Source organism: Typopeltis vanoorti, chromosome 5 (assembly GCF_054136105.1).
Source record: "Typopeltis vanoorti isolate ZY-2024b chromosome 5, IOZ_Tvanoo_1.0, whole genome shotgun sequence".
Taxonomy (NCBI): domain Eukaryota; kingdom Metazoa; phylum Arthropoda; class Arachnida; order Uropygi; family Thelyphonidae; genus Typopeltis; species Typopeltis vanoorti.
Window position 1 is genome coordinate 127588108 of NC_143553.1, and position 24631 is coordinate 127612738.

A 24631-nucleotide genomic window follows, 5' to 3' on the forward strand; every position below is an offset into this window, starting at 1 on the left:
TTATGCTCAACAAGTAAAGACTGGTGTCTTAGAATACTCTTATCATATCGTGATGCTCCTCTTTAAGAACTTCCTGAAAATTCTTTCCTGTTTACAGAAGAATACAAATGAGTTTATCAATGGTCCATCTCTTACTGAGTTTCTCTCCCAGTGCTTATCACACATGAACGCTGTTTCTGCTGCATTTATTACACATAACTGCATAGACAATGTCCATCAGAGTGGCTAACTATATTCTCCAATTATTTTTCTAAATCTCTCAGGATTCATGTAGCAACTAGTTACCATCTCTTCATAGCTTAACACCCAATTTGATGTCCCAATCATAATTTTTATCCAGCTTCATTTATTTACTTCTCTACTGTTTTGGCACAAACTCTCTTAATGTGTGTATGCACACACACATAAAATGAACTTTCATATTTGGTATAATAATTATAAAAAAGTAGTATACATAAGCATAAATTGAATAGGTTTTAGAGATAAGCAATTGTTTAAAGTATTTAGCATAGAAAGACCAAATATCAGCATATTTGGATCAGCATACTTGCATCAATGCTTGGGATTAAGTTTCTGAAATATATAAATTATGACACAAAGTTACTGCATTACTTAAAAAAACATAATCCCAAGCATTGATGCAAGTGAGATATTATTCAGTAATAATAATCAGTAAATACAATTAAAATATAAAAAGAAGTATGTTATATGGTAGAATGGATTTACTTCTTCTAAGGTGATTCACTTTAAAACATGTCATTGATGAAAGCATTATGGCTAATTTTTCTAGAAGAGAAAACCAAAAATATAATGACTGCAACTGAAATTTAAAAATAAAAAAAAAAGAAAGAAAAGATATGGTAGTTCATATAAGTTCAAACAATTTAAGTAGTGATAAATCAGTATAAGAAAGGCTATGAAAGGAAGAAGCGAGAGTGAAAATTGTTAGTCTTAGCAAAATATGATAGCAGTGGATTAAGAGGGCAATGATTCAACGTGCAGACTGTGAAGAAGGAAAGGTTACACATTTTTATTTATTTATTTAATTATTTTTTTTATCATGAAAAAAAGTGGTACTGGTTGATATCCAAAATTGGAGATACAGGTGGTTCCTGATTTTACAAATTAATTCGTTTCCTAGCATCTATGCAAAAATAATTTATAAAGAAAAATAAACACTGCCTTGAAAACAAATGATTCATAATTTTCTTAATTTTAAAATCTATGTATTCATTTCTTTGGATACATAAATCAGTGTTTAAGCAAACACTATTGTTTTGTTGACCTAAGAGGGTTCTTGTTTCAGATAAATTTTTTTTAAATAATTAATAGTATATAAGCATGTGCTCATGACTAAGAGTTGCTGTGAAGATTGTGCACTTGCAGTGTTATTAGTGTGGGGGATTTTTTGTTTAACACGTTCGCTTCCAACTACAAGTATACTCGTAGTTGGTATATGAGCCTCACAAGCCAATTACGAATATACTCATATGACGCTTGCCGCCAGCAACGAGATTACTTGTACTGACCTTGAAGAAGTGAAATTGCTTGCCAACAAACTATGCCAGAGGAACATGGCCGCAAATGTGTTAAGTATATTTACGAATTCACTGAAATTAGAGCTTAGCACATTAACTGGTGAAGGAAAGATGGCGGTGGCTTTGACCATGCAGGAATTCAATTTCAGTTTCACGCCTCACATTTCATGAAATGTGAGGTGAAATATGTACTCATTTGACGTTTGATTATATAGATAAATTGTGGATAAGGCAGATGGAAGGAGGGTGTGTGCTCTTACTCATGAGCACACACTTATATACTATTAATTATTTCAAAAAATTTATCTGAAACAGGAACCCTCTTAGGTCAACAAGTAGTAGCGAGAATGCCATGAGGAGAATGAGTGCTTGTTTGATGGAAAAGGATGGTGTAAACGAACAGTGAAAAAATGTTAAAAAAAGTTTTGAAAAAGAGAATGAGCAATCTGAGAAACTTAACAATTGATGGTAAGAAAGACAAAAGTGATGCGAATGTTGCAGAGGTTAAAAAAAACAGAGCGCAGTTAAAGATAAGGTGGCAAGCGGGATTGACTGCGATGAGACCAAGCGTGTAGTCAGAATAAATTGACAGAATGAATGAGAACAAAAGTGTGATACACAGTTCAAAAGTTTGAAAATTAGAAAGAATGAATGACAGCAAAAATGTGACACAAAATTCTAAAGCTGAATTAGTTAAGATGAGGTAAGAGATGAAATGGATGCAGAATGAAGTTAAGAGAATTTGAGATATGCATGGAAGAGTGAAAATTATGAAAACAAATAATGTTGGTATAAAAGAGGTAACAAAAGACCTGCGAGTGGCATTGTATGGTGATTCAATTATTAAAAGTGTGCAAGATGAGAGAATGCACAAAGTATGTTTTACTAGAGGTAGAATGAGTGGAGTGATTGAGGCATTAGATACGAGAAGTAAGTGAGCAAAAGAGTTGGTAGTTGTAATAGGTACCAATGACTTAACCGCAAACAAAGAACATGTCAGAATTGGATATCAGGAGGTTGTAGAGACGGATAAAAGAGAATATTGTGATAGGAAAGGTAGTAAGCATGTTGCCCAGGTATGACAGTGGTGAGATAAGACGAAGAGCAAGGATCATGAATGATGTGTTAGCAGAAATGTGTGAGGAGAAAGAAATACAGTTTGTTAATGTGCAGAATGAATTTTAGGACAAAGTGGACTGGATAAGAGCAATGGACTGCATTTGAGTGGTTTTGGTGTGAGTCGTTTGAAGAGACTGTTGCTGGAAGGTAGAGAAGTGAGTGCAGAGAATGATTCTGATCAAGTGGGAAGTGACGTGGAAGAATGGGAGAGTAAGAGAGGCGAGACTGAAGAGATGGTTATGAATAAAGAAGTGAGTGGGATGAGTATAGAGAATTAGAGAGCAGGTGTGCAAGACAGACAGGAAAATGGGGAGGCTCAGGATGGACACAGGAACACAGCATGAGAAAGGTAGATGTTGGTGGAAAAGAGGATGTGAATGCATGTGTAGACAAAAAGGGAAGGGGATGACCTGGGATCAAGGGAAAACGGATTCGAATAAGGTCTAAGATAAATAAGGAGAAAAAGTAATGGCTTAAGTTAAATATGGAGAACTCATAACAAATAAGTGGTATCAGTGGAACTATCTACAGATCCAGGAATAACTTGCTGTGTTTGTATGCAAATACTAGAAATTGAATCTGTTCACAGCAAAATTGTTGGAATAAGTGAGACACGGTTGGATGAGGACGACATCCTGACAGGAATAAAGATGGAAGGGTATGATGAGATAGAGGTGAATGGAATGAAATACTTGGATGTTGTTAAAGATAATGTATAATCAAATAAGCCAAAGCAAATAACAAAGGGTGATCATTATGGGTGATTTTAATTATGACAATATAGAATGGGATGATGAAATAGCAACTGGAAGTAAAGAAAATGAGTTTTTGAAAGAAAATCTTGAGTTTTTGAGGGACAATTAATTACCTTAGACAGTATATAACAGAGGACACATGAGAATTGAGGTCTTGAATTTCATCATTTCATTAGAGGATGAAATTATAAATGAGGTGTCAAATCATCCACCAATTGGTGGATGATTTGACACCTCATTTATAATTACATGTCAGATGAAAGTGACCATAAAGTGATTACCTGGGTGGTTGCCAGCAGTGTGAGCACCTCTGTGAGAAAAGGGTATATGTGGAGCTACAAGGCTAGTGATTATGAGGAGCTCAGAAGACGGCTTGCATGAGTAGCATGGAATGAAGAGTTAGCTGGAAAAGAGATCAATGCAGCTTTGGGGATATTCAAGAACTATCTAGTAGAAGCAATGTCTAAATGTATTCCAAGGGTCAGAAGGTTAAATAAAGTAGGTGTGAAATGGATGAATAAAGAGATTAAGCTTGCAATACAGAGAAAAAAACACAGTTTTTAAAATGTTATAAGGACAACTGCTGCAGAAGATACAGTGGAGATACTTAATGAGCAGTTCATAAAAGTCTTTCATTCTTGTGAATATAACATCATGGAGAGATTGAGAGCAGTCGATGATAAGGAGGAAAAACTAACTGTAAGTGACCAAGAGGTGTATGGGGAAGTGAGAAAACTTGATGTTAATAAGGCTGTGGGACTTGATAATATATCACCAGGTATTCTGAAGGAATGTGTCAGGGAGTTGGCATCTGTCGTGACATATTTGTTTAATATGAGTCTTGCACTTGGTCAAATTCCAAAGGAGTAGGAGGAGGGTAAGATTGTGCCACTTCATAAGGGAGGTGACAGAACTGAAGCATCATACAGGTGCCTATCTATATGCCAGCTGTTGTGGTTAAGTTGTTGGAGAAGCTGGTGAGAACTAGGATCCAGAATTGGGTTGAAAACAATGGTATTATCTTTGATGGACAGCATAGATTTGCTAAAGGGAGATCATGTTTTAGTAATCTACTTACTTATTACAGTAAGGTGATGGCTTCCTTGGACAGAGGAGAGGGATACACAGTAGTATACTTGGATTTTGCAAAGGCTTTTGATAGATTACCTCATGCTAACTTCATGATAAGATGGGGTTGGATATTAGATTAGTGCACTGGATCAGAGACTGGCTATCTCATAGGTATCAGCAAGTTGTATATGGGGGAGCAATATCTAAGAAGAGGAAAGTCACTAGTCATGTGCCTCGAGGGTCTGTTTTAGGGCTATTGCTGTTTAACCTGTATGTTAATGATATTGGCAAAGATTTGGATGGGGATATTCAGTTACTTGTAGATGATGCAAAATTGAGACGAAGTATGAAGAGTAGACAAGATGCTATGGCCTTACAAGAAGACTTGAATAAATTGAGTGAATGGGCACAGGAATGGGGATGCCAGTTCAATGTTGCAAAAGGTAAGGTTTTAACATTTAGGAAACAAAGATGGGATGTAGAATTTATGCTTGGTGGGGATATATATGGTTGGAGGCTGAGGAGGAAATAAGACATCTTGGGGTGATAGTGGATAAGGATCTGAAATTTAGGGGACATATTGCCAATTGTGAGGAAAATACAAAGATTTTCCTTTTCTCTTAGTTGACGGATGTGTGCTAGAAATGCGAGTTTTCTGTCAAAGATGAGTCCCAAGAACTTGGTTTCTGTAGTTACTGGAATAACAGTACGTCCCATTCTTAGTTCAGGATCTGGGTGATGAGTGCGTTTTCGACAGAAGTGCACACAGACACTTTTTTCTGTTGAAAAACCTAAATCCATTATTAAGAGCCCACAGAGAGACATGATCAATTGCTTGCTGAAGTTGTCTTTCAATAACCCTCATGTTACATGAGTGACAGTAAATTGTGAAGTCACCAACATATAGGGCATTGTCTACAGTGGGAAGAAGCTGTTCAATGATTGAGTTAATTTTAATAGCAAAAAGGGTTACACTTAAGACAGACCCTTGGGGAACACCTTGTTTTTGATGATATGGTCGAGATAGCGTACTTCCCACTCTGACTTGGAAAGTTCGCCTGAACAGAAAGTTTTTAATAAATATAGGGAGGTGTCCTTTGAGACCTAGGTTATAGAGGTCCTTTAATATGCCATACCTCCAGGCTGTGTCATAAGCTTTTTCCATGTCAAAAAAAACTGAGACAAGATGTTCTCACTTCAGAAATGCATCTCTTATACAAGTTTCTAACCAAACTAAATGGTCTAAAGTTGATTGATGTTTACAGAAACTACATTGTGTATTGGAGAAAAGACTGTTGCTTTCTAAATACCAGAGAAGTCTGGCATTAACAATTTTCTCTAGTATCTTACAAAGAGACAGCTGGTCACAGCAATGGGTCGATAATTATTTGCTTGTGTTGGATCTTTTCCTGGTTTGGGGATAGCGATGACAATTGACTTATACCAAGAATTTGGAAACTCTTCCTCTGCAAGAAGATCCATAGATGATGATGGCAAATGTTTTATCATTTCATAATGGATATCATCAGTTCCTACTGCACTAGGGTGAGATTGTAAGAGAGCTCTTTTTAGTTCCTCCTTGACAAATGGCTGATTATATGGCTGAAGAATGCTGGTAGAAAAATTAAGTCTTTGTTTCTCTTGCTGCTTCAGTATTAAAAATTCCAGAGAATATGAAGCTGTTGCTGAGATTTTAGCAAAAGTTAAATAGTATCTACAATAGCTTTGGGATCAGCAAGAACACTTCCATTATAGTCTAAGGTGGACAAACAGTGTGTACTATATCAGCCTTTCATTTTCAGGATTTTATCCCATACAATTTTTGGACTGATCATTTGATTAATTGATGTAGTAAATTGGATCCATGATTCTAACAGATAAGCTTAGGTGTTGATGGTTATTCACGACTTATTTTTCACAGTATTAACAACACCACAAACACTTTTATCAACAAAGATGTTTTATTAACGCTTATATTTCGCTGATTTTCAACTCAGCATCATCAGAGCACAACACACTTGTATACGCGACAGTGAGTGAGTGAAACAATATAATTGCAAAAGACAAAAGATCTAAAGTCCTATTTTTGGTGCCCTCTAATGGGAAAAAAAAGAATCAAATAACTGTTTACCATTTCTTGACACATTAGTCACCTGCCTTTTAGATGGATCATTATCTTTTTCTATTTACAGAAAGCCTACACACACACACACAGGAAGATACCTACATAAACAATCACATCATCATCCAGTCCAATAGTATGGCATTTTAAAAACACTTACACACAGAGCCAGAGCCATTTGTTCTAATGATACAGCTCTGACCACTGAACTCCAATACCTGCACCATATGTTCTTAGCCAACGGCTACAATCCCTACAAAATAGATAAAATACTACATAGGCCCATTACTCTGCCCTCCCCTAATACACAAGAATACAACATGACCATTTCTATTCCCTATATCAGAGGTACATCGGAAAAGATAGCCAAAGTATTGTTGAAACATGGCCTTCGCACCACTTTCAAACCTCATGTCAAGCTGGCAACTCTGATCCGCTCGCCTAAGGATAAACTTCGCCCTTTAGCACATCCAGGAGTGTATGAGGTTCCGTGTGACTGTGACTTGGCCTATTATGGGCAAACAGGAAGATCAGTGAACATCCGCCTGGAAGAACATGAAAGATACATTCGCTACTATTATTATGGCAAGTCGGGACTGGTAGACCACACTCTGGACACTCCTTCACACAGGATTAGATGGAGGAAAACGAATGTGCTATTTAGGAGTCGTTATAGATCTGAAAGATTATTTTTTGAGTCAGCAATGGCTTTGAAGAATTCTCCCAACCTTAACAAATACGGTTGCATTAATTTGCCAAAAATTTGGGAGACGGTTATCCTAAGAAAAACTCCTGGATAACTGCTGTGTTTTTCTTTTTTTTTTCCCCATTAGAGGGTGCCAATTCTATTACAAAAAATAGGACTTTAGATCTTTTGTCTTTTGCAATTATATTGTTTCACTCACTCACTGTCGCGTTTACAAGTGTGTTGTGCTCTGATGATGCTGAGTTGAAAATCAGCGAAATATAAGCATTAATAAAACATCTTTGTTGATAAAAGTGATTGTGGTGTTGTTAATACCGTGAAAAATAAGTCATGGATCCGTGATTGTTTTTGACTCTGACATCTAACATAATGTGCTTTGGCTCGAGCACGCTTGAAAGTTATTAAATTTGATGTGGTGGGGTATCTACGAAATATGCTCCATGCTCTGTGTTGATCTTTTTTTGGCTGCCTGATATTCTGGGTTCCACCAAGGCTTTGGATAGACTGGAAATCGAGATGATGTTTTTGGAATGGAGGTTGTTGTTGCTGCCTGTACAATGCATTCTGTTATATATTTTACAGCTTCATTGATAGGTGTTTGACTGATGGCATCAGCATTAAATTTTGCAAGATGAGAGAAAGTGTTCCAGTCAGCCTGGTCCATTTTCCATATAGGTATCCATGTGGGCGAACATGGTTCCTGTGAAGACATTGTACAAAGAACAGGAAAGTGATCACTTCCATATATGTTCTCTTCAACGTCCCACATGAGCAGCGGAAGAATGGAAGGAGAACAGATTGTAAGATCAATTGCAGAATATGAGCCGGTAGACATATGGAAGAAAGTATTGAGTTTATTATTTAGAAGGGAAAGGTTATTATTATCAAGAATTTTTTCAATGATTCGACCTCGTCTATTAAGTTGGCACCATCCCATAGAGTATTGTGACTGTTAAAGTCACCCATCAAAAGTATTTAAAATTAAAAGTTCAGGCAGTTGCGAGATCAATTTCATTTAACTGAGCATTTGGTGGTAAATAAATTGAACATACTGTAATAAGAAATCCCACAGAGAAGCAAATCGCTACTGCTTCCAGATCCGTATTAAGTTGGACCTGATGGAAAGGAATATGACTGCCCACTAGGATAGCTTCTCCTCCACGAGCAGGACCATCTCCAGTTCTATCCTTACATACAACAGTGAAATTTCTAAAGGTATGGTCCTCATTGGGTCTTAAGTAAGTTTCCTGTAGACAGAAACAGAAAGGTTTGTGTTTCTGCAACAACATCTTGATATCGTCAATATTCTGGCAGATCCCACGACAGTTCCATTGCAAAAATTTTCCTATTGTCTTGATTTTATTGACTTGTCTGGTTTTCGAGAGGGTGAGGGCTTACCTTTGTCAGATTTATATTTATCCACTGTTTTAGGGAAGTATGGACAGCCAGTGTCCATTCCTCTGGTAGAGTGTTCAAAACATCAAATGTGTTAGGGTCAGTTGGTATGTTTAGTTTGCTTTCAGTGGGTATCGAGGTATCCATTTTTTCTGTGCGAGTGTCTGGTGGTTTATCTTTGAGTGAAGTCTCCACCATAATTTTTTGACAGGTGAGTTTTCATCGAATGGGACCATTTTTGAAGTTGTCTCTGGAGTAAGGCCACAGGTCTTGTGATTAATGCGCTCAACAGAGAAGCACTTGCGATCGTAAAGTTCAGATAGGAGTGATGTTAGCTTGGTCCACCTTTGCTACAAGTTGCCTGGTGTTGTACTACCTTACCCCAGTCCTGAATATATTTTCAGGTGCAAACTTTGTTTGCTCACACTTGGATAAAGGATTAAACTAAATTTATTATAGTCTAACCAAGTGAAAAATAAACTTTCAGTGAAACCTTAATCAAAGCATTATTAAAGGCAACATAGAGGCTCCTGTATGCAGAATTCATAGCTTTAGAGTAATGCTATACCATAAGAACTCCAATACTCAAGGTTATATTTTCATAAGAGCTCAGGTTAATTTAAGATTTTTAATTATATTTCAGATTTGGCTTAAGGATAAGGATGGATAACACCCTCTCATTTAGTAACTGATCAAGTAATTAATTAACAGAACAATTTTTTTGATCACTTGAGCAAAAAAAACCATTTTTTCTCCATGTTTTGAAAGCATAAAAATACTTATCTTTGACATTTCAACTCTAAACTGTTCCTATAATAGTCCATAAAATAATTTCAGGGAGATAATATCAACAATAATAATGCTATAATAATGTATAAAGGAGAGGAACTAGTAGACTTACGGGATTTGGCCTTCTTCAATATACTCAAATTGTTTAATTACAAAACCAATAAATATTTGGTCTGAATCTAGAAGGCAGTAGTTAACTCGCAACTGAACTAATTGGGCAAGTAAATCTAAAACTTGGCATTGTAGATTAACATTACTTGTCACAGTATACTGTTTAAGAGCCTAATAAAGAATAAGAAAGAAATTGATATTAAATGCTTATTGACACCTGTAAATATTTTCTGTATATTTAAAATACAAAATTATATTAGTGACCATGCACTTTATACCTGGTAATACAGAAATGCAATTATGCATTTTCTAAAAATCTACAATTATTATCAGAAAAAAAAACTACTAGAATCAACTGGACTTGATGTATTAATGTAAATATATGTAAACTAAGACTTTTTTTTTTAATCTTCACCAAAGCTTAAGTGGGAGATGAATTTCTCATCTGGTGTGAGACCACTATCATCCTGTTTAGTGGATGCCTGAAAAGGAAGTTTCAGGTTTGATCTTTAGAGCAGGTTTCCAGATCACGTAAACAAAAATAAAAAATTTTAAAAAAATAACAAAAAATTACAGAAAATCTCAGCCTGCTCCATAGTGCTAATGTACTACAGGTTTACAGCCATTTGTAGGCAGGAGTCATAAAAAAAATGAAGAAATGAATTCACATCTAACATTAATTTTTATTAACTAACTTTAATTCTAATACAGGTGGTCTTCAAGATATAATCAAGATTTGTTTTTTGTTTTTTTTCCCCACAAATGTAAAATTATATTGCACTTACTTCTGCTGACCTCAAATGACTTATGGTAAACTCTGGTTTAATGTTATTTAATGTTTTTGCTTCTTCAGGAGTAAATCACTCTGAGATTTAGATTGTTAATGGTAATCCAATACATGAAAGGCTGTTCACAGTTTAGTTAGTACACTAAACTGTGAATGAGAAGAATAACACAGATATGAAGATTGCATTCTTTAGGAAAGGAATAAGGGTGATTACTTCAAATCATAGCAGTAGAGGGAATTAATAAAATTGGAAGAGATTTTTGTTCTGTGAGTTTGGAATTTAATTGGTTGGGAAGGTAATGCACTGATGCTAACTAGCTACTGCACATGGATCAGTTAGAATGTGTGTTTAGGGTGAAAGAATGTTGAAAGAGGAGGAATTAATACTGCCAATTCTGAAAACACCAAGCAAAACTGTAAAAAAATAAATGCAGCAAAAATTACTGTGGAGTTAATCAGTCAAAAATAGCTGGATTTGATAGCTGGATGGATTTATAATTTGAAGAAGTGTAATTCAAAAATTTATTAATGTTTCTGAATTAAATTACTATATTTCTGAAGAAATATAGTAATGACTTGAACAAAAGAGAAAATCAAATTTTATATATAACTGAGAATGCTACATTTGTGATATGACTGTAACCTGAAAAGACCAGATGTTAGATTCAATCTCATCTTCCAGAGATTTGAGTGTTGTTAAAAGAACAACTGAAAATTATCTTTCTTGCAGGAAAAAATACAAGATTCAGTTTTGCAAGCATAAGTTACAAGGCTATCAGAACCCCCAATGAAAAATGGTTGTGAGATCAGAATTTACGTAGAACTAGACATTACGGGAGTTTTGTTAATTTGCATACTCCTAAGTCACTCAAATGAGAAAGATTAATTAGTAAAACTTGGGATTGGATATTTGGTTAACTGTAAAAGATCATGTTGATAAAGAGAAGACTGTTGGAAAACTAGAGAATGAAGATCCATCCACCAGCATATTACATATGCTGGTGGATGGGTGCTAGCATCGTCCGCAGGAGCAGTACATACACATGTTGTGCAGCTAAATCATTATTTTTTAGTAGATATTAGAGAAAATTGTTATATATATTTGGTGTTATTTTGTTTATTTTTGACTGTGTAGTTAAGTTGTGTTGTTTATTCAACTATTAAGTGATATACTTTTCAGAATTGTTTTTTGTTATGGCACCAATACATACGAGAAATATGGCAACCATGACATCAATGCTGACTAATATCAACGTGTAGATTTAGTGCAATGTAACGTGTGTTTAATGTATTCATTGCTGAGAGTGAATGGTTTATGGCAGGAAAGTGAGAATGGAGAAAATGTTTTGTAAGCAAGAATAAGAAATGTAATTGCAAAAGAATGAAGTGACTGATAATAAGGATATAAGGAAGGAGTGTCAAAGAGTCGTGGAGAATGCAGCAGAAGCAGTGAATGATAGTGTACAAAATATGAATGAGAATTTGAAGGAAGTGGTTGAAGGTAATAATGTGGATGATGAAATACTAGCACGGTAAGAGCAGACTCCTTCACAGGACAAAATGTGAGCTTGAGCGACTGGAGAAATGATTGGCATGTGCTACAGATAGAGAATGAAAGAAAGAATGAATGGGAAAAGCATAAAACTGCAAAAAACTGGGAGAAAAGAGATAGTATTGTGTGGGAATTCAACAACAAGAGATATAATTAATGAGAAAGTGATGAAAGCATGTTTTCTAGGTGCGATGATAAAAGATGTCATTGATGCTTTAAGTATGTAGAAGAATGAAGCGAATGAGTTAATTGTTTTGGCTGGCACAAATGATTTGAAAGGTGAGAAATATGCAATGAGAGAAGATATGAAAGAGTTGTTAGTTGAAGCAAAAATGAAGAGTAAGAAAGTAAAGACTGTGAGTCTACTGCCTTGGTATGATAGGACAGAACTGAGAAGAAGGGCTATGATTGCCAATGAGTCAATGAGAAGATTGTGCAGAAGGAATAATGGTGTGCAATTTATTGATGTATGAAGTGAATTTGATGTACGAAAGGACTTACAAATGCCCGATGGACTACATTTAAATGGTTTTGGAATTAGATTTTTGGAGAAAGTGTTGTTTAGTGAGATTGTGGTAGTGCAAAACTAGTGAAACTAGAGATATTAAGGAGGATGAAATCAAGCATGTATCTGGCCACCTCTGTGATAAATGAGCTTGTGTACAGTAATGATTAAGCAATGGCGAATGGGAATTCACAGGTCTTAAACTTGAATGGGTTGGTAATGATATTACAAAAGGGTAACTATGTGGGTACCAAGGGAAGTTGAAACGCATGTACACAAATACAAGAAGTATCAGCAATAAGAGTAAGAAGTTTTTGGCATTGGTAAGCTCGACTTGGTCCAAAATTATAGGAATTAGTGAGACCTGGTTCATTGAAAATGATATAGTTACAGAAATAGAATGTAAAGGGTATTGTATTTTCAGAGTATGGAAGGAACAGGGCAGGAGGTGGGTATTGCTGATGATAGCTGAAGAATTACAATCAACAAAATTAGAAGTTAAATTTTATTAAATTTTAGCTCCCTCAGAGCTAAAATTAGGATTTTAGCTCTGAGGGAGATGGTTCATTTGAGGCTGTCTGGTATGAGATAGAGGTATATAGGACAAAACAGGTTGTTGGGTACTGCTATAGACTAGGGGAGTCCACAGGAAGATGTGGACATCATGTATCGGCAGGTTAAAACAATTAGTGTAGGCTGAACAGTTATTATGAGAAACTAACTATGGGGACGTTGATTGGAGGAAGGAAAGGAGCATGGTAGGATGGAAGTGAAATTTATACAATTGCTAAGGAATAATTACATGAAACAACATGTTAGAGAGAGAGGACAAGGAGTTTAAAGGTGTTGGATCTGATAATAGCATCAAATGATGTATCCATAACCAAGGTAGATGCTCTGCCTCCAATTGGGGAGAGTGACCATGCAGTCTTATTTTGGGAAGTTGCCAAACATATGGAGTTCTCTGTCAAGAAGGAGTTTATGTTTGCCTAATAAGCTGGTGATTATGAGAGACTTAAGATTCATTTGGAACAGTGCCATGGTTTGAGAAGCTACAAGGATAGAATGTCAGTAATGCATGGCAAGTGGTTGGTCAGATTGCTTGAGCGTAGCAGTATCAGACTGCATACCCAAGGTCAGGAGGATAAACCAAGTTGGAAATAAGTGGATGAGTAGGGATATAAAGCAAGATGCTGCAAAAAAAAAAAAAAAACATTGTGGAAGAAATAAGAAAAAAGTGATTAGCATACTCATAAGCAGTACAAAGTGCATGACTAGTATGGTAAGGAAGGCCAAATCAGACTATAAGAAAGAATTAGCCAAACAGGCCAAAGTAAACCCCAAAGAGTTTTTTTGTTATGTAGCAAGTAAGAGGAAAAATTACTATGGTAGAATGACTTTAAACAATGCTCATGATATGAAGATGACTGAACCAAAAGAAACAGTTGAGTTGCTGAGTGATTATTTTGCAAGGTTGTATCATCCAGGTGGTGATTTTACAGTTGCTGATGTTACAGAGATGCATATCAACATCGAGGAAGATGAACAGGAGGTGTTCAGCATACTAAAAAATATGAATGTGAACACAGCAGTGGGACTGGATGGCATATCAGCCCATATACTATGTGAATGTGCATGAGCACTGCCACTGTACCTGATGAATTTGTTCAATCTAAGTCTCAGCTCTGGCAGGGTTCCACATCAGTGGAAAGAGGTTAAGAGAGTACCATTGCATAAAGGTGGCTCAAGATAGAGGTAGCAAACTACAGACCAGTTAATATATCGGGAGTGATTGTTAAAGTATTGGAAAAGATGGTGAAATGTAAAATACAACAGCAAGTGGATAGGGATGCGATACTCTATAGTGGGCAGCATGGCTCTGTAAAGGGTAGGTCCTGTCTTAATAACTTATTCACATTTTATAATAAAGTGACAGCAGGATTAGATAAAGGTAATGGCTACACCATGATACTGCTCAACTTTGCCAAGCCATTTGACAGAATACTACATGGAAAACTATTACAAAAACTGGAGCAAATGGGAATGGATATGAGGTTAGTAACATGGATGGGAGGGGGGGGGGCTGTTGGAAAGACAACAGAAAGTAGTATATGGTGGAGTGGAATCTAGGAGAATGATGGTAACTAGTGGAGTACCTCAGGGTTCAGTACAAGACTATTCTTTAATTTGTATATCAATGACATAGGGAAGAATTTAAGAGGAGATATTCTGCTGTTGATGCAAAACTGGACAGCGTAATAGTTGATTAAAAGTAATGTAGATATACTGCAGGGTAATTTAAATAAATTGGCAATGTGGGTGAAGGATTATGATTGTCAATTTAATGTTGCAAAATGTTAGGTTATGCACTCTTCAGGTTCAAAAAGTTGCATATGGTGTGTCATATTGATGGTATTGAATTGCAGGAAACTGATGAGGCTAGGGACTTGGGGATAATGGTGGACAAATAGTTGAAGTTCAGAGGGCATATTGCAAAAGTTGGTAAAATAGCTCAACAAATTACTTGGATGTTGAATAAAATGCTAACAAGTAAAGATAAGGAAATTATTAACCCTCTTTATATGACTATGATTCAGCCGCATCTTGCCTACTGCACACAGATTTGGTCACCTGGGTTTTTTTGGGACTAGGATGTGGTCGAAAAGATTCAGAGATGTGTGGCCAAGATGGTGACAGATCTGTGGAATACTACCTATGAGGATAGGTTGAAGGATTGTGGGTTACAAAGTTTTGTTGATAGGCAGAAAAGAGAGGACATAATAGAAACATTTCAGATATTAAAGGGGTTTTATAAAATAGATCCAAGTGAAAATTTTCAATATATGACAAATAGTCAAATGTGAGTTCCCTGATGGTGGATGGATTCAAGAAGATGTATGATAGGATTTATTGTATAATAGTTGATTTGGGTCTACCAGGATAAGTGTCAGGACTCCATAGAGATGCCGTAAAATAACAATAATTATAATAATCAACCAAATAGAAAGATAAAAACCAGCTGCAAAACACTAAAGACGGATCACAAAATGGGAACTTACTTCATAGGTCTTTACAACAAACTTGATCAAATTACTTAGAAATATCAACAACCATTTTAATTTGTTCATAGAATGAGCAAACACCCATGTTTGCTCGGGTGTTGAATTACATAAGTAAAAAGATTACCCGTTGAGCAAGGGGGCAGGGGGTGAAATCGATAAATCTGATGGTCAGAATTTACTGTCATCTGCAGGAATATGCTGAATATATGCAGGATGAATACAGCATAACACAAGAGTGTAAAAAAATGTAACACAAAACAGGAATCAATTCTGTGGTGCAAAACTTCAGAACAAAGCAATCTGGACCAGGAGACATTGTTGATAACCAGATTGGACTAAATTTTTCTAATCTCTTTTTGGCAAAAAAAAAATTAAAAGAGATATTGAAAGTTGCAACCTTGGAATGGGACAATTTAAATTAGATCAATAAATTGTCCCAACCAATCTAAGACAAGAATTTGAGGAGAAGTAAGAAGCCTGGAGGTTATCTTTTCGTGGATAATTATGCAGCTGAATACAAAATAGGTGGAAACAAAATTGGACACAAGCGTTGGCCAATAAATTCAGCAAGAAAGCTGAAAGCAAGACTATCATTTGAACATGATGTAAGTTTTGCGTTTTTGTTCCTTGCAATTGGTAATGTGCTTTGCAACTATTTCAAGCCTTATCATAAAGAGTGCTTAAGGGTCAAAGCTGTATAACTAAGAGGAGACCTCCACATAGCCTTTAAAGGAATGCGGAGAACCGACCAGGGCTTCTGACCTAATGTCCAATCCTCACCTTCTCTTGGTGCACCCTGTTGGGTATCTACTGGATACTGAACGAACGAGGATTGGCTGGCAATTTGGGATTTACCCAACCAATTTGTATTCTTATTGGTTAAACCAAAATAAAAAATGATGGTACAACATGACAAAATTTCATGCCGGCTGGGGCGTCGCCAGATTAAACAAGGCCCTGTTGTTTTCGCCAGGGAAACAGGGCGAACAGCGAAAAGTCAGCTACTGGAACAAATCTGAAAACAAACCCCAACTCAACATCACCAGAGGTTAAAGATCGATACCATCAACTTAAGAAGTCTGAATGGCAAAGAAATGGAGCTAGCTAAGGAATTAGATAAGTACCAGATCGACATAATAGGGGTTACTGAAACAAAAAAGACAAACACTGGTGAGATCTTTTTGAGTAATAAATACAAATTGTTATATTCAGGCAATGACAATCAAGGAAAAGAAGGAGTAGCCATAGTATCATCATCATCATCAAATTGCTGCCATGTACCCTCAAGGGGTGTACAGGATATGACAGTACTACATGAAAAAATTACATCATTACTAACTTCCTATCTACAATTTTCCTCCAAATCAGTCTGTTACTTGTTAAGACTCCAACATTATCAGATCTTATATTTCTATCGTCTAAGGCACTTTGTACATTATCAATCCACCTATATCTTGGTCTTCCTCTGGGTCGTTTTCCTGCCAACCTGGCAGAGAACACTTGTTTTGCTAATCTTTCCTCTCCCATTCTATTTATGTGACCATACCATCTGAGATTAGCTCTGCAAACGCATTCCTGGATGCTGACAATGTCAAGTTCTTTCCTAACATCCTCATTTTTAATATGATATTGCCATTGATGCCATCTATTCACGCCTCTAATCTTTCTCAGGACTCTCATATATGCGGTCTCTAGTCTTTGGTCAAGTGTTTTACTTCTGACCCAGCTCTCAGATCCATAAGTTAAAATTGGTTTGACCACAGTCTTATATACAGCTAATTTAGTGTTCCGACTAATTTCTTTCTTATTCCATATGAATTTATTCAATTGACTTCCCACCATACCAGCTTTGCTGATTCTGTTGTCTATTTCTATATTTAATTTACCATCTTCAGTAAAAATCGTGCCTAAGTAGCTGAAATGTTTTACTTGTTCCACAGGTTCTCCATTCACAACACAGTTGACAATTTCAATGATTCTGCCTATTTTCATTGTCTTTGTCTTTTTATTGCTGACCTTCATACCATATCTATTACAACAGCTATTCAATTTAGTCAGAGAATCTTGCAGACTTGTAGTGGATTTATTTAGAAGTATAACATCCACATAAAGCAAAGAGCTGACATTAACATCTCCAATTTTGATATCAGGTTTAATACCACATTCCTTCATAATGTGATCCATATAGATAATGAATAACAGAGGGGATAATGCACATCCTTGTCTCACACCAGATTTAACATTAAACCATCTTCCTGTACTTCCTTCACTTCTAACTGCTGACTCACAACTCAAATAAAGACTAAGTATTGCTTGATATAATGCCCCATTGACACCATATAACTGCAGCGTATTGAATAGCTTCTCTCTTGGCACCTTGTCATATGCCTTTTCCAAATCGACAAAACTTAAATACAGATCTTTGTTATATTCCCATGCTTTCTCGACTATTTGTCGTAAAGTGAAGATCTGATCCTGACAGCCTCTATTTGGCCTGAATCCAGCTTGTTCTTCACCAAGCTTTTCTTCCACAATTCTTCTCAACCGTTTCTCAAGTATACTTGCATAGATCTTGCCAGGAACACTCAGTAGGGAAATACCTCTGTAATTCTCACATTCAGTTTTATTTCCCTTTTTATATATGGGTACTATGAGAGCTCTACTCCAATCATCGGGAATTCGTCCCTCTGTCCAGGCTTTCTGAACTATGCAGTGCAGCCACTGTAAGACTCTTATACCACCATACTTCAGCATTTCTGGTCGAATATCATCTACTCCTGCTGCCTTTCCACATTTCAAGCCTTTGATTGCTTTTTCTACTTCAAGTATGGATATGTATTCCTGACTGCATGCCTGGTCAGTGTTCTTTATCACTGTGCTGTCATCACTGCTTGTTTCATTTAGCAGTTTTTCAAAGTAATTACTCCATACTTCAAGGATATCTTTTTCTCCTGTTTTCATTTCACCTTTATCATCTCTAATGCCTTTTACAGCACTCTTTCCTCCATTCCTAAGCTTCTTCAACAACCTCCAGAATATTTTGCCGCCTTCTTGATATTTATTTTCTATATTCTTGCCAAAGTCCTTCCATGACTTTTGTTTAGCTAGTTTTACACAGTGTTTAGCTTTCTTACATTTGTCTCTGTATTCGGTAAGAGTAAAAGCTGACTTATTTGCCAGGAACTTTTGATATGCTTTCTTCTTTTCCTTCACTGCCTCTTTAACTTCCTGTGTCCACCATGGAGTTCTGATTTTTTTATCCTTGCACACAACCTCACCACATGCCTCTCTGGCAGAATCAATCAATGTTTCCTTCAGAGTTTGCCACTGAATCTCCAAGGTTTGATTCCTGTTCTCAAACTCTTTCATTTTTTCTTCAATTATCTTTGTGTATTTTAGCCTACAGTTCACATCTGAGAGTTGCTCAACTTTTATTCGCTTTAAAACTTTCTTACATGTTATTCTTTTCAATATGAAATTCAATTTTATCCTGCTCAAGACTAAATAGTGATCACTTCCAATTTCAAATCCTCTGTACACTCTGGTGTCCTGCACCAGGGAGAAAACATCACTATCAACAATAACATAGTCAATGAGACTTTTCTTATTCCTAGCCTCTTCTCTCCATGTGAATTTGTGCACATTTTTATGTTGGAACATGGTGTTAGTAATAACCAGTCCATGTCCTGAGCAGAAATCCAACAGATATTTGCCATTATTATTAGCTTTGCTCTTTTCTCCAAATTTTCCCAAAATATTTTTGTATGTCTCACAATCATTTCCTACTCTACTATTTAGATCCTCAACAAGGACCAACTTTTCATTTTTCATTGTGTCAATTGCTTTTTCTAAAGCCTCAAAAAATTCCTCCACTTCTACCTTAGTAGAACCTTCTGTGGGACCATAGGCACAAATAAGTCTCATTGTCCAGTTCCCCATTCTCATATTTGCCCACATTACTCTACTTGAGACTGACTGCCATTCAAGAAGATTAGCCTCGTATTTTGTGTTGAATACTATGGCTACTCCTTCTTTTCCTTGATTGTCATTGCCTGAATATAACATTTTGTATTTATTGCTCAGAAAGATCTCACCAGTTTTGGTCTTTTTTGTTTCAGTCACCCCTATTATGTCGATCTGGTACTTATCTAATTCCTCAGCTAGCTCCATTTCTTTGCCATTCAGGCTTCTTACGTTGATAGTACCGATCTTTAACTCTGATGATGTTGAGTTGGGGTTTGTTTTCAGATTTGTTCCAGTAGCTGACTTTTTGCTGTTCGCCCTGGTTCCCTGGCGAAAACAACAGGGGCCTTGTTTAACCGGGCGACGCCCCAGCCGGCATGAAATTTTGTCATGTTGTGTACCATCATTTTTTATTTTGGTTTAACCAATAAGAATACAATTTGGTCGACTAAATCCTAAATTACCAGCCCATCCTCGTTCGTTCAGTATCAAAGTAGATACCCAACAGGGTGCACCACAAGAAGGTGAGGATTGGACATTAGGTCAGAAGCCCTTGTCGGTTCTCCGCATTCCTTTAAAGGCTATGTGGAGGTCTCCTCTCAGTTATACAGCTTTGACCCTTAAGCACCCCGTAGCCATAGTATTCAACACAAAATATGAGGCTAATCTTCTTGAATGGCAGTCAGTCTCAAGTAGAGTAATGTAGACAAATATGAGAATGGGGAACTGGACAATGAGACTTATTTGTGCCTATGGTCCCACAGAAGGTTCTACTAAGGTAGAAATGGAGGAATTTTTTGATGCTTTTAGAAAAAGCAACTGATACAATGAAAAAGGAAAAGTTGGTCCTTGTTGGGGATCTAAATAGCAGAGTAGGAACTGATTGTCAGACATACAAAAATGTTTTAGGAAAATTTGGAGAAAAGAGCAAAGCTAATAATGATGGCAAATACCTGTTGGATTTCTACCCACGACATGGACTGGTTATTACTAACACCATGTTCCAACATAAAAATGTGCACAAATTCACATGGAGAGAAGAGGCAAGGAATAAGAAAAGTCTCATTGACTATGTTATTGTTGATAGCGATGTTTTCTCCCTGGTTCAGGACACCAGGGAGTGTACAGAGGATTTGAAATTGGAAGTGATCACTATTTAGTCTTGAGCAAGATAAAATTGAATTTCATATTGAAAAGAATAACATGTAAGAAAGTTTTAAAGCGAATAAAAGTTGAGCAGCTCTCAGATGTGAACTGTAGACTAAAATACACAAAGATTATTGAAGAAAAAATGAAAGAGTTTGAGAATAGGAACCAAACCTTGGAGATTTAATGGCAAACTCTGAAGAAAACATTGATTGATTCTGCCAGAGAGGCATGTGGTGAGGTTGTCTGCAAGGATAAAAAAATCAGAACTCCCTGGTGGACACAGGAAGTTAAAGAAGCAGTGAAGGAAAAGAAGAAAGCATTCCTGTCAAATAAGTCAGCTTGTGCTCTTAGAGAATACAGAGACAAATGCAAAACACTGTGTAAAACTAGCTAAACAAAAGTCATGGGAGGACTTTGGCAAGAATATAGAAAATAAATATCAAGAAGGTTGCAAAATATTCTGGAGGTTGTTGAAGAAGCTTAGGAAAGGAGGAAAGATTGCTGTAAAAGGAGTTAGAGATGATAAAGGTGACATTAAGACGGGAAAAAGATATCCTTGGAGTATGGAGTAATTACTTTGAAATACTTCTAAATGAAACAAGCAGTGATGACAGCACAGTGGTAAAAAACATTGACCATGCATACATATCTATACTTGAAGTAGAAAAAGTCATCAAAGGCTTGAAATGTGGAAAGGCAGCAGGAGTAGATGATATTCGACCAGAAATGCTGAAGTATGGTGATATAAGAGTCTTACAGTGGCTGCACTGCATAGTTCAGAAAGCCTGGACAGAGAGAAGAATTCCCGATGATTGAAGTAGAGCTCTGATACTACCCATATATAAAAAGGGAAATAAAACTGAATGTGAGAATTACAGAGGTATTTCCCTACTGAGTGTTTCTGGCAAGATCTATGCAAGTATACTTGAGAAACGGTTGAGAAGGATTGTGGAAGAAAAGCTTGGTGAAGAACAAGCTGGATTCAGGCTAAATAGAGGCTGTCAGGATCAGATTTTCACTTTATGACAAATAGTCGAGAAAGCATCGGAATATAACAGAGATCTGTATTTAAGTTTTGTCGATTTGGAAAAGGCATATGACAAGGTGCCAAGAGAGAAGCTATTCAAATACACTACAGTTATATGGTGTCAATGGGGCATTATATCAAGCAATACTTAGTCTTTATTTGAGTTGTCAGTCAGCAGTTAGAATTGAAAGAAGTACAGGAAAATGGTTTAATGTTAAATGTGGTGTGAGACAAGGATGTACATTATCCTCTCTGTTATTCATTATCTATATGGATCACATTATGAAGGAAAGTAGTATTAAACATGATATCAAAATTGGAGATGTTAATGTCAGCTCTTTGCTTTATGTGGATGATGTTATATTTCTAAATAAATCCGCTACAAGTCTGCAAGATTCTCTGACTAAATTGAATAGCTGTTGTAATAGATATGGTATGAAGGTCAGCAATAAAAAGACAAAGACAATGAAAATAGGCAGAATCATTGAAAATGTCAACTGTGTTGTGAATGAAGAACCTGTGGATCAAGTGAAACATTTCAGCTACTTAGGCACGATTTTTACTGAAGATGGTAAATTAAATATAGAAATAGACAACAGAACCAGCAAAGTTGGTATGGTAGGAAGTCAACTGAATAAATTCATATGGAATAAGATTAGTTGGAACACTAAATAAGCTGTATACAAGACAGTGTTCAAACCAGTTTTAACTTATGGATCTGAGAGCTGGGTCAGAAGTAAAACACTTGACCAAAGACTAAAGACCGCAGATATAAGAGTCCTGAGAAAGATTATAGACGTGAACAAATGGCATCAATGGCAATATCATATTAAAAACGAATATATTAAGAAAGAACTTGACACTGTCAACATCCAGGAATGCATTAGTAGAGCTAATCTCAGGTGGTATGGTCACTTAAACAGAATGGGCGAAGAAAGATTAGCAAAACAAGTGTTCTCTTCCAGGTTGGGAGCAAAACGACCCAGAGGAAGACCAAGATATAGGTGGATTGATACGGTACAAAGTGCCTTAGACGACAGAAATATAAGATCTGATAATGTTGGAGTCTTGACAGGTAACAGACTGATTTGGAGGAAAATTGTATATAGGAAGTTAGCAATGGGTCAATCTTATAGAATGGATTTAGTGACTTATATGTCACCTTCACTGTGCCTATGAACAACATCACCTTGTAAAACCACACACCATTGATTTTTCCTAGGGAGCATTCCACAGATCTGTCATCAGCCCGCACTCATTTCTGGACCTCCTTTACCACTACCTGATATCCCCCATGAAAACCAGGAACTAAATCTGTGAACAATAGTCTAGAGCTAGCCAAATCATAACCTTATAAAGAGGGATAATAACTTCCCCTATATTTACTTGTTAGTGTGTTTTTCAACATCCATCAATTCCTTGAGTTATTTTGCCAACTTTTGCAACATGCTGTCTGAACTTCAACACTGTCTACCATTAATTGCCATGTCTCCAGGCTCATCAACATCTTGTAATTCAGTATTACTGTGATACACAATGTGTAATTTTTTCATCCCAAAGTGCAAAATTTTACATTTTACAACATTAAATTGTAAAATGTAAAATTTTACATTATCTTTCATCACAATGTAAATTTATTTAAATCATGCTGCAGGATATCTACATCACCTTTATCAACTACTGCCCTCCCCAGTTTCACAGCATTAACAAAACAGCTGAATATATTTTCCTCCTTGAATAATTTCCTATATCATTAATCTACAAATTAAAGAGTGGTATCCCTAGTACAGAGTTTTGATACGCTCCACTACATAATGCCCTCTGGTGTCTGTCTGTCTGTCAGCCACCCCATGCCACCAGCTTCATGTTCATCCCCATCTGCTCTCACCTAAATCATCTTCCATGTTATATTCTGTCAAATGCCTCTGTAAAGTATATTTCCCTTATCTAATTATTATTATTATAAAATGTGAGTAAATTACTAAGGCAGCACTTGCTTTTACAAAGCCAGCTGCAGAATATCATACTGCTACCCACCCATTCCTGGATTTTACCTTTAATCAACTTTTCCACTACTTTACACAGCCCCCAAGATACTAACTGGCCTGTAATTACCTTTATGTAATGAAACTATCCATACCTCTTTCCACTCCCTTGGAACTTTGCCATAGCTGAAATATGGAACCATTACCAGAATATGTTGTTAATACAAGGAGTGTTAAGGATTTCAAGATTCAGTACGATAAATATGTTGTCACTTGAATGAACCCCCCATTATGAATCTGCCAACTCCATGAAGGGTGCAATAATATAATAATAATATTCTTGTTTAATATTTTCTCCAAGTGTAAGCAAACAAAGTTTGTGAGTGAAGTATCCTCGTGACTAGGCTGCTTGTATATGGAGACTATTGACTTCACATTATTTGTCTTAATATCGCAATGCAAAGCACACATGCTTTAAGACATGTACACTGCTTGGAAAGAAGTCCACGGAATTGGAATTTGAAAGAAGTATTATGATAATATGCCATGTTGCAGGCAAACTGGGCCATCCCAGGTAACTACCTGGGATGGCCCAGGGTGTGGGTGAGAGTGTGTAATTCCAACTATGAAATTCCAGAGGTGGTGGTGAGATTGTATGGTCCCATTTTATCTGCTTTGGACTCAGATCTCTGTTTGTGATGCCACAAACATTGAACTCTGATAGGTATCTGAACATTGTGGACAATGCAATGCAATGATTCCTACTTTGTGGCATTTCTACAGAACTGATCAACAATGATGCTACCATACTGAGAGGGAAGTGCAGGGAGTCAACCGCTACTATTATCCACAGTGGACTAGCCAACACACTCACCAAACATGACCATAATATGGTGATACGAAGGACAATATGTAAAAACTGCAATTTGTTGACAACACATTGAATCTGAGTTCCGGGCATCGAATTGAACACAAATCTGCACAAAAAACATTCA

General features: G+C 36.5%; 1 protein-coding gene across 1 annotated transcript in view; it reads right to left on the minus strand.

Moving 5' to 3' along the window:
- The window catches only part of htt (huntingtin), a 1164033-nt gene that overhangs the window by 588727 nt on the left and 550675 nt on the right, over window positions 1-24631 (minus strand). The window contains exon 25 of the mRNA XM_090393484.1: window positions 9608-9777. Within this exon, the coding sequence (XP_090249610.1) occupies window positions 9608-9777 (170 nt within the window). The remainder of the gene's footprint in view (window positions 1-9607; window positions 9778-24631) is intronic.